Source organism: Mastigoproctus giganteus, chromosome 2 (assembly GCF_048544385.1).
Source record: "Mastigoproctus giganteus isolate SK-2022 chromosome 2, ASM4854438v1, whole genome shotgun sequence".
NCBI lineage: Eukaryota > Metazoa > Arthropoda > Arachnida > Uropygi > Thelyphonidae > Mastigoproctus > Mastigoproctus giganteus.
In genome coordinates this window covers 163,212,403-163,224,645 of record NC_143576.1, presented here as the reverse complement: position 1 = coordinate 163,224,645, position 12,243 = coordinate 163,212,403, and the positions used below count along the sequence as shown (strand labels likewise).

General features: G+C 35.1%; 1 protein-coding gene across 3 annotated transcripts in view; it reads right to left on the bottom strand.

The window, feature by feature from the left end:
* The window catches only part of Dora (zinc finger SWIM domain-containing dorado), a 729,579-nt gene that overhangs the window by 150,520 nt on the left and 566,816 nt on the right, over positions 1-12,243 (bottom strand). For all 3 annotated transcript variants that reach the window (XM_090389614.1, XM_090389612.1, XM_090389613.1), the window contains exon 18: positions 10,204-10,296. In XM_090389614.1, the coding sequence (XP_090245740.1) occupies positions 10,204-10,296 (93 nt within the window). The remainder of the gene's footprint in view (positions 1-10,203; positions 10,297-12,243) is intronic.

Sequence of the window (12,243 nt, the reverse complement as noted above, 5' to 3'; positions counted from 1 at the left end):
AGTGACAACACACAGACAAAACAGTTGCAAAGAAGCTTGTTTGATATGAAGGTCAGAGAATTCACAAGGTGGACAAAGGAAATGACTTGAAGAGGAGGCAGCAATCTTTTCCAGGTTGATTAGTATATATTAAAGTGGAACAACACTAGCTTGGAAACTCTACAATACAAGCAGAGATTAATTACCATAGCCCATAGCTATACTCAAGGTGGGGAGAAATGTTTGCATGTCAAATGTTTGCTCATACAAGGGGAGGGGAAGAATGGAGGTGTACATTTTTCTTTTTATTTTGCATTTAAAAAAAAAAAAAAAAAAATTAATATTTTTGAAATGTAACAGATAATGGTTTACAACAAAAGGTTAGCACTGCTTTCCTAATTTTTCAATAGGAAATCACATTTGTGAAATTTATATAGCACATGATTTAAGCCATGGTAAATTGCCAAGTTTATTTGTCATGCATAGCACAAGAGGAGGAAGGGAAATTGGATATTTTGAAGTAATTTTGATGCCACTCAAACTTTGAATTATCTAAGCTCTACGCATGTATGCATGTGTGCACATGTGCAAGCGCACATGTAAACACACACAGTGTGTATGTGTTTAAATGCAAATACACATGGAATATATATATTTTATGGCCATTGAAGTCTTGTGGCCTCCCAAAGAGATGGGACCAAAAGGTCACTCCAACTTCATTTTGTTTCAAATTTTAGTCATTTCTGCAGTTAATTTACAGTATCATCATGGGTAATACTTCACTTTATTTGGTTTCAGAGTACACTGGGACACTGATCTAAACTTGTTTGTAATTAGTTTGATAAAATTGCCATATTAGCTGTTAATTAATTATTTAAATTGTTTGGTATGGATTCCTTTTGGTAAATATGCCTTACAATTTAGAATACAAATTCTTAATTTGTATTTGTGTAATATAGTAGCAGTGGGCTGAGATGTTAACCTCTAGTGATACTGCCATCTCTTCTTGTTATTTAGTTTTGCTCTCTGTTGGCACTGTGTGGACTTTTAGCTACTATGCTTTTATTTCTCACTGCACAAGGGGCCACTGCTCTGCAAATCTACTGCATAGTTGGACTGATAGATTGTTTGTCAGTTTCTGTTTGATGAATTGATTTTTTTATCATTTTAAATGCAGTGATTTCACAACAATTGTGACTTTGTCTTGTGGCTTTCTGGAGTGATGCTACACATTTCTCCTATTTTATTTTAATTGGTTTTGTATTTTGGTCATGTTGCTACAGTTGGTTTACAGCATTGTTATGTGTGATATTTCACTATTTGGTTTTGGCATACCAAAACCAAAGGCATAGGGCATAGGGTGCTGGTCTAAATCTATTCATAACTGGCTTGATAAAACTGCTATATTAGCTGTTTATTAATTATTCTAAATTGTCTGTTGCCTACCTTTCTGAAGCACCCTTATTCTTAATTTAGTTTATTTATTGTGTCCATATGTATTATACTATTTTTTGTTGTATTTGCATCTTGCAAGGCTTATACATTCTATATTCTTAAACATATAAATTAAAATATAAATATATTCTTAATTTAATTTAACTTACATTAATGTTTAGGCAGCATGTGATTAATTATGCTTTGCAGCTGCCAATGTCTGTCCTCCTTTCTTTATTACTTTTATTTTTTCTTAATTATTATTTTTAATTACACACACGCACACTCTGACTTTTTATTCATTGTACTACAGTTGAATCTCATTAATACAAAGTTCAAGAGACCTAAATTTTCACGTTTTGTAATAATGAGGTCCCCCAAAAGTGTCAAAAATTTTACAGATTTTTTTGTTTTTTTTAATAATATCAAAATAATAATAATAAAAAATAAAAAATAAAATAATAATATCAAAAATAAATTAATTTAAATTACTAAAATAAAATAAAAACAAAGGCCTTATCTAACAATACAGTAATAGGAATAAAATTTTTTTTAAAGATTTTATTTTATTTGTAAGATAAACTAAGAAAAGAGCAATTAACGGAAATGAAAATATTGTGCAGCATATATTTTGATATATACAATATTTTAGCATCACAGTAAAAAGAATTACAATTCTATAAATACAAAGGGTACTAGGAAAGTTTTGCAATACAGCTTTGTTTATTTAATTTTTTCAAAGTAATTTCCTCTACATTCAATACACCTCTCCATCCTCCGAAACCAATCTTTAAACCAGTTCTGCCAAGTTTCACTAGGGAGTAAAGCACACTCGTTGTCCCAAGCCCGTAGAAGGTCCTCATCACTGGAAAACCGCCTCCCTTTTAGCTTCATTTTCACATGCGGGAACAGTGCAAAGTTGCAGGGAGCAAGGTCTGGACTGTAGGGAGGGTGCTCGAGAAGTTTCAGTCCTGTCGTGGTCAAATATTCGGTGCAGGCTTTGGCGCGGTCAGCTGGAGCATTTTCGTGATGGAGGTACCAGGTGTCCATTCTTGACTTTGGCCGCAGGTTCTTCATAGATCCAATGACTTTAGGCAGGCATTGTTCAGTATACCACTTAGCTGTGACTGTCTTCTGCGTGTCCAAAACGACACGTTCCACAATTCCACTCGATTTGAAAAATACAGCTATCATTTTCTTCTTTACAGATCGGGATTTTCTGACAATTACGGGTGTGTCGTCATCATCAAAGACCCAAACTTTGTTTTGAGCCTTGGTCGGCAGATCGTAATAGTACAGCCAAGTCTCGTCACCTGTCACGATGTTGTTCACATACCGAGATTGTCCCTTATCAAACTTTTTTAACATCTCCCGGCACCAAGTCACACGTCGTGTCATCTGCTCTTCAGTCAGTTGATGCGGCACCCAGAGAGAACAAAGTTTCTTCACATGCAAATGATCTTGCAGAATCGAACAAGTTGCTGGTGCATTTAGGCCCAAAGTATCCTCTATCTGTTGGTAGGTCACTCGCCTGTTTTCGTCAAGCATTTTCCTCACAGCAGTAACGTTTTCTCCGTAACTGACGTTCATGGCCTTCTCGGCCTCTCAGAATCCTCCAGAGTGAAATTTCCCCTTTGGAATTCTCTATACCACCTGAATATCGTTGTACGATGTGGACAATCATCATCTAGTGCAAGAGTCATTTCTTCTAAGCACTGGTCTATGGTTAAACCACGCACGAAATTATACCGAAAAACTGTCCTTATCTCATTTCGTGACCACGATGCCATCGCAAGCACTTTACACTCTCACTACTAATGAATAACTGAGCCCATCGACTTGGCGCGGCGGCTACTATGCACGTATGAACATGTCTCAACATGCAGCAACAAGCAGCTTCCTGTGATTCATTGTTGCGTCATATTGCAAAACATTCCTAGTACCCTTTGTATAAGACAAACAAACCATTAACTTTTTAATAAATCAATGTTATTTAAAGAAAGAATTCAATATTGTTTGCACAGTTTTTGTCCTATATGCATTTTTTAACTACAGCACAGACATTATCAAATGCAATAGTTGTTTCTTTATCAAGTTACTGCAGGCCAACACGTTTTATTTTATGTTCAATGCATTTTGGGCATCTTTTTTAGATGGCAGTGTGTGCACTTCTTCACTTTCACTGTTGCTGGCAACAAAAACATTGTTTTGTTTTGTTTGACGCTCAGCAGCTCTTCTGATGTTGGCACTGCAATAGTAGCAACTTCATTATCCACCTTCACAAACTCTTCAAATTTGCCAACAAAATCCATATGTTCCTTCAAATTCCTCCATTCCTCAATGTTGCTATCACATTTGTCTGCCGGACCATGTTTTTCGACGATATTCTCTCCAAAACCACTCTTTCAAAAGCAGTTGATTATTACACTCGATGCAATACTGTCCCAAGCAATAACAAGATTACAGATAGCATTCAAGATATTCCAATTTGGCTGCAAATTGTTCCCTCCTTCTATGTTGCGGATCAAATACCTTATCAGGCATGCTCTGTATGCTCTCTTGAGGTTATAAATAATGCTTTGGTCCAGGGTTGCATTAAACTGGTGGTACTGGGGGGTAAAAACAGCAGCCGTATATTTGTCAACTTAAGTGTCTCGGCAGAATGTCCTGTACAATGATCTAGAATTATCAAAATGCTCCTTTTTTCTGAAGCCATTCTTCTGTCCACTTTTGATAACTAAGACTGAAAAATTTTTACCACAAGCCAGGCACTTCTATTGGCCTCATAATCAGAGGGAAGTTGGTTAACTACTTTAAAATATCTTGGCTTGTAAAACTTACCATTCACAAGTGGGCATAGTTTTGTACTGCCATCTGAACTGCAGCACAACAGAACAGTGAGTCTTTGTTTACTAAATTTTCCACCATGACAAGACTCTCCTCAAACAGCAAATGTTTTGTTTGGCAGCAAATTATAAAATAAATCTGTCTCCTCAAGATTCAAAATATCCTTTTCCTCATATTTTTCAAGAATGGACCGTACAGAACACAACCAGTCTGTAGCCTTTTCTTCGTTGACTAATCCATATTCACCGCAAACATTCTGCAAAACCAAGTTATTCCTGTCTTTAAATCTTTGGAGCCAGCTACTGCTGCATTTGAAGTCGCCAATTCCATGTTGCAGATCAAGATAATTTGCCCTTTCTTGCAAAATTGGACCTGATATTGGCAAATTAGATGCATGCATTTGTTGGTATGACTCGAAAAGTTTTGTTTCAAGCTCCTCATGTTTTACACCACAAATTCATTTCCTGTTTTTCATTGCTGTTCCAATGTGATGCACTTCTTCAAGTCTTTTTCAGTTTGGCAGTATTGTAGATAAAGTAGATAAAGGGATGTTGTATTCTTTTGCAATGTCCGTTTTGTCTCTTTCCATCCTATCAGCCTCTTGTATAATTTTTAGTTTAATTTCCAGGCTTAATTCCATCCCTTTATGTTTTGGGGTCATAACAACTGCTGGATAAGATTTAATATAAACAAATTTTAAATTAATTTAAAGACACAAGTTCCGAAAAAGACATCAGCTCAGATAAAACGGCACAAAAAAATAGATTGCTGTATACAGTAGCAAAGGACTCTGAACTGAGGTAACAATTGCACCTGACCTTAATCCCATGGAGAGCGAAGGAGTGCATATAAACAACTTAGAAAAACTTTTTATTCTTTTGTTAATTTAACAACTGATCCTTCAGAAAGATGTTTTTCAGAGTGCACTTGACGTTGTATCTACCATAAACTGCTTTTGTTTACACAAAACTAATTTTTAACAAGTCAGTGCCATCCTTTGGGGAGCCAGGTGGGCCAGAAGCAATAATAGGTGCAATAATCAGCTCTGCCAAGATTTGCATTAAACATACAAAATGACAATATTTATTTCTCCCGGGGTGAAAAAGAACTTTGTAATACATATTAACCAAATTTTGTAATAAATGACCATATTTACATAGAAAAGCCTATCCTTTCACAGGGAATGGTATGCGCTTGATATAAACAGTATAAACTTTAAGAATAGGAGACCAGCAGAATTACTTAACAAGTACAAGTCACTGTTGCAAAAAGGCTGTGATTTAGGGTTGAATTTGAAAGTGTCTGCAATTCTGCCCAGACACGATAGGAGGGAGTATATGATGAGAGCCTTGTCGACCAATTCGGCCCTGGAAAGATTGTGCAAGGCTCAAGGGGTAGAATTTTTTTTAGCCTGGTCTGTACTTGTTAACAGGAGAGAATGCTTCTACAGGGATGGGATACACTTAAATAGAAAGGGTGCAAGAATATTTGCTGATGCTATCGAGGCAGTATTAGGTGGGTCGGAAAACTGCTAGCTTTGGGGGATACAAGGACTAATAGATTAACAGTAGCCACTGGCAGAGGTGAAAGTGATTCTTGCACTGCTTCTATAGGAATGAGCAGCAGCCTGGAAAACAAGATGCAGGATATTTCAGAGACTGCTGAGAGTCATTGCAGTATAAGTAAACACATGGGTTGTGTTAGGGCAACTAAGAATAGGAACAGGTGGATGAATACTTGCGTGTACATCAATGCTAGGAGTTTGGTAAATAAATTTGATGAATTTGAGGTATTGCTCAAAACATCAAAGGCAGATATTGTTGGGTGTCACACAGATATAAGGAATGCAGAGCTGGAATTTGGGGAGTACAATGTGTACCGTAGCCGAGTGGTCAGGAGTGGGAGTGCAGTAGCACACGCTCTTTGAGTAGACAGGGGTTCAAGCCCCTGACTGCTGAATACGGTCAATCTGCTAACCAGCATGGCAGATTATGCTCCATTTCCCTCAGCATGAATTGTTGAGGAGGCTTCCATCCTGCAGTGGGTTGATAATGGCTGCACTATACCTTTTTTTTTTTTTTTTTTTTTTGTATAAAAAAAGTTTGTATTAATGAGATTTTTGCTGTATTTCTTTTTTTTTTTTTTTTTTTTTTGCAGTTTTGCAAGCATCAAATTTTTCCCACTAACAACATTATTCTGTAGAAAGAGGTATGGAGATTTCACTGACATCTCCAAATAATCTCTAAAAATTTTCATCCAGTTCCTGGATAAAATTTTTGAAACAGGATTGTTTCTAACTGCAACCCTGAGATGTATGGCAAAGGAATGGCATGGCCTCCAATGTTACCTGATTTAAACCCATGTGATTTTTATTTCTGAGGTTATCTCAAAGAAAGAGCATTCTGGAAAAATCCATAAACCATCCCTTTTCTGAAGAAAGTGACTGAAGATGTTCTTTGCAACTTCACGCTCCAACTGTGATATGTTATCAAAAAATGTAGAGGGCATATCAAACTGTGTGGCATGAATTTACATAACACTGCTAAATAAAGTTCAAGTGTTAAATTTTGATCCTAAACAATATTTTATGCTCTTCAGAATAATAAAATGGTATAATGAATGAAAATTAACCCTGCATATGTATAGTAGAGTGGATCCAATATGTAAGTGACCTCTAGGTCACTTATGCATACTACTAGATCCACTCTTTCATTTTGTTCATCTAGTAGCAGAGTCCCCATGTTTTTAGTTTGGACATTCTAATTTAATTCATAGCTTTTGTTTTCAGTGTATCCAGCTGTTCTCTGTCAGGTCAATAATAATCAACATGAACTATGTATATAATTTTTAAAAGTAAAATTTAAAAAATTAAAATATTATAGTTATACATAATCTTTAGGTGTGATTAATGTGTGATTTGGTAATGTTATATTGCAAACTGATTAACACAGAAACAGAGAACTCCCCACCCTATCCTTGTTCTTCCTTTCAATCTGGGTGACTGATAGGCATTTTGTATATTATCTTGTTTATATTTTAACATCTCTGACATGAATTTATCAATGTGTACTCCATAGTCTATTAGGCATTCTCTACTCTAATCCCTAATGCTAATACATATATCTAACATATTATATTATAGATTCCATTATGATCTTAGGGTATTGCTACTGCAATGGCACTAGTCCATAAATCGTATAATAAATATTAAAAACTAATTAGTAATTTTCACCATTTATTTTATAGCCACATTATATATATCTATCTCATACAGTATACAGTGAAACTTCTCTTAACGGACACCTCTCTTTAACGGATATCTCTCTACAATAGACATTTTCAAAATCCCCAACTCACCTCCCATTGGTTTTAACGTGTTGTCAGCTTCTGTCTAGCGGACATTCTCTGTAACGGATGCGAACAGGCAATCTGCACTGTTTCGTTTAGATTAGCACTTAATTTGATCTCCCCATAACGGACTGCGGGAGAGCTCACGGCCCTTTTTCTAGGAACTTTCCTTCCACGTATTGCCTCAATTGTGTGTTTATTTTCTATTTCCGATTCTCTAAATTTTTCCGATTCTCTAAACCCTTTTTCAAGAATTTTAAGGCACGTGTAAAACTTCTGATGAATTCGGTGAGTGCAGGGGGTGGGGGGATTTGGTTGGCCTTTCGTCTTTTGAGTTTCAGTTTTCAGTTTTGTTCAGTGTCGTGTGAAGTGCACACCATGTCTTCTCTAAACATTTAATTTTAAAAGATAAAGTCGAACTCATTAATGCGCATGATCGGCAAAAAAATAGTGTTCGCAATCTCGCTGCAAAATTCAAAATCGAGAAGATGCAGGTAAGCGACATCCTAAAGAAAAAAAAATGAACTGCTCAAACAATTTTGGCAACATGGAAATGATCAGGTTCAAAAATCATTCCCGAAAACTGTTGGACTTCAAATTGACAATGTTACATATGAGTGGTTTTGTCGTGCACGTGCTAAAAAAATTCCCATTAATGGGCCTATTATTAGGGAAAAGGCTTTGAAGGTTGCGAAATCTATGGGAGTAAATGAGTTCAAAGCTTCTGTGGGATGGCTAGACAAGTTCAAAACTCGGCATAAAATTTCTTGGAAAACTGTAAGTGGTGAAGGTGGATCTGTTGATACTGGGGTTGTAACAGAGTGGACCGTCAAATTGGAAGATTTATGTCGTGATTTTGAAGCTAAGGATATTTACAACTGTGACGAAACAGGGTTGTTTTTTAAAGCTCTTCCTGAAAAAACAATGAGTATAAAAAACGAAAAGTGCCAGGGTGGAAAAATTTCTAAGGAACGCTTGACTGTACTACTGTGCACAAATATGCTGGGAGACTTTGAACAACCTCTTGTTAGAGGAAAACCACAAAATCCTCGTTGTTTCAAGGGCATAAAGTTGAATCTTTTGAATGTTGACTGGAAGTCTAATAAAAAAAGCGTGGATGACACGAGATATCACGAGCGAATGGATAAGTCACTTTAACCAAAACATGATTCGTCAAAACAGAAAAATTATTCTTTTCATGGATAATGCTGCATCTCACCCACACATTGAATTGTCCAACATTCAAATTGTTTTTCTGCCACCAAACACATCTGCAGTCAGCCCTTGGATCAAGGGATAATAAAAAATTTGAAACTTCACTACAGAAAACTTGTTTTAAGACATCTCATTGCAAACATGAACGATATAACATATGCGAGTGACCTTGCAAAGAAAATCAGCATCCTAGATGCGATTCAATGGATTTCCTCTTCAGTAAACGCAATTAGAAAACAAACTGTCATGAACTGTTTTGTAAAGTCTGGCTTCTCAAACGCAAAAATTGAAGTTGTGAACAGCAATGTGGAGCACCAAGAAGAACAAGAACTTCAACATCTATTGATAATGTACGATACTTCAGCTACAAGTGACCCTGGCTACAAAGATATAGACTCGAACCTCACTACAGAAGATGGTGCGTAGATATCAACGACATTATCATCGATATTTTTCAAGAAGTTCCTCATGAGGATGAAGAAATGGAAGGAGGTCATTCTGTCAAAGAACATATTAACGACGAACCACCGATGAAAATAGGAGAAGCGCTCATACAAATCAATCATTCAAAAATGTTTTTCGCCACTGAAGTATCTTACTGAAGGACTTTCGATGGTTTCTTCACTCCAAACAAATGTTGAAAACAAAATTATCAGCCAGAAGAAGGTGAAGAAAATAAGTGATTACTGTATGTATTTTTCTTAAGATAAAGTCATAATATGCATAGCACAATTGTATGTATATTATTTACAAAAATATTGTGCAAAATCTGTATATAATTTAATTTAATTTTACATTAAACGTTTAACAATTTTTCTTTATCTCTTGTGTATGTAATTGTATATTATTTACAAAAATATTGTTCAAAATCTGTATATATTTTAATTTAATTTTACATTAAACGTTTAACGATTTTTCTTTCTTTTTTTTTTTCTCCCTTAGACTTCTTGTTAGCGGACACTTCTCTCTAACGGACAAATTTTCGTTCCCCATGGCTGTCCGTTAAAGAGAAGTTTCACTGTATATACATATATAAATATTAAATAAGAATAAAGTATTATTGGTTTGTTTAGAATAAACACTGAGGTAGCTAAGATTATGAAATACGGTATGTGTTCATAAAGCACATGCATGCTAGTGTCAGTTTGCTTATTATTGCAGGATTAAAAACCAAAGTCTTCAGAAGGAACTTTGCATACAACTATGCAACCTTGCTTGAGACCAAAGAACTTGGCTATCATATGAAAGAACAGTGGTCATAGTCCATGAGGCACTGGATGCAGAAAATAATGTGTGCCAGATTTAGAGAAAAAAAATGTCTTCACATTTCTCATTGAAAAGAATTTAAGAAGTTTTAAAGTGAGGGGGAAGGTTACTCACCTCATAACTTTGGTGCTTGGAGCAACAGAACGAGAAAAATTCTCAACAGGAGGACAGGGAGATGATAACTTTGGGTTGACCACCTGAGGAGGACTGAAAATTTTTTAAACAAAATATTGGTAATATGCAGATTTATTGCAGATTTACAAAATATTGGTAATGTGTGTAGTTTTAGCAACATTACTATTAATAATATACAACCCCCCCCCTTTTTTTAGTGTTCATATACACCAGTAAGCAGCAAAGATGATATGCCAATAAAGATAGCAACTGTAACGGTTGTAATATTCCCAACCTGAACATATTGCTGCTGCTATGAATTTCAAGCGCTAAAATTTGGAACAAGAAAATAACTTAACATTTATTTTAATAAATAAAACTTTCCTTACAAATCTAAACAATTATTTCATAACATAACATGTATAAAAGCATTTCCCATATAACAGCAGCATTTTCCATATAACAGCAAATTGGCCAGTGGTGTTAAGACCTTTGCCAACTTTTTTAAATGAAAGATCAAATTGATTTAATGTTCATCTTGATTTAACAAATTTTTTTCATTAAATCAAGATAAACATAGAATGAGAAAAATTTGCGCATTATTTTACTTCAAAATTAGTGTACTTTAAAATATATTTATCAAGATGTTTAAAAACATACAAAAATATAAGTATATCTAAATCACAATATAAAGTACATTCATGTCAAGTTACCAGAAAGCAGAATTTTCTGAGCACCTAAATATTTTCCCATGTTATAAATTGCAGTAAAACATCAGAAAACAAAAAAAAAGGCATTTTTTATATGGTATTTTAAAAATGGTTATGGCATCAGTCATAAACATCCAGTTGACCTTTCACAGCATAACTTTTATTATATAAAAACAATGTAGTCACATGTTACTTCATTAAGAATTTTATAGCTGCATCTATGCTGCTATATTTTTTAAAAAATTTAATCTGCTTCCAATGGCTAATAAAGCTAGGAGCAGCACTTCTAATACTTCCAGATTTAAAAAAAAAATAAAATAAGGTAGCCTTGAAACAAATTTAGATGACACACATGCTCTTGACATTCAAGTTTCCATTCTCTTCCAACAACAATGTTTAGGACTAAAGTTATAAATGTTCTGTTAACATCAGCAAATTTCCAAAACATGCAAATATTTCATCTGCTGCTCCAGCAATAATCAAGAAAAGATTAATGGTTAATACAGACAGTGATGTACAAGATGAGAAAATGGCCCATAGTCTCATTTTATAGAAAGAAATTAGTCATTTCATCTCACGAACTCCATGATTAATCACACTTAAAAGCATACTTATGAAATCATAAGATTTTTGCCATGTCAGGAGATTTTACCCTAGTTGTCCAAGTTTAGATGAATAATTTCTTCACAATAATTTTAAAGCAGTTATTAATCAGTCCAAGCTAAATTTTGAACAGCCTAAGAGAAGAAAACTTGCTATTTCTCCAAATGGTTTAAAAGAATTCTGGTCTCTTACCAAAGCTTTTGCACAGCTAAAGGAAAAGCTGACTTGCTAGCAATAGCAATCCGACTTTTCTTCTAACTCATTTATTGATGACATAGTTAAACCACCTCCACCATTCCCAGTAAACTCCACTGAATGCCTCAACCAATCTTCCATCAAAAATATATCAGAGGTTTTAACAGTTTTGAGGGCAAGAAAGTACCAGGTCCTGATGGTATTTCTCCACTTGTTCTAAGAACCTATACATACTTCTGAGCTTACACCTGTTCGCGGTCTTCCTTTTACACTTTTTTATTCAAATTGCAGCGGCTGGAGACTAGGCACATGGAAGGTGATCTGATAAGGTCTTGATCGTGGAAGCTGCCAAACATTTCATACTTATTAAGAAATATTGTTCAAGGTTTAGGCCTAAATAGTAGTAGTGGCATGTGATGCAAGAAAGCAAGTGTATGAGCTTATGCAGCATCAGCAAAAAAAAAAAAAAAAAAAAAATCACACCATTCCCTCCAAATGCCTGTCCAGTTCCTCCTTAAATTTATTTAACCTG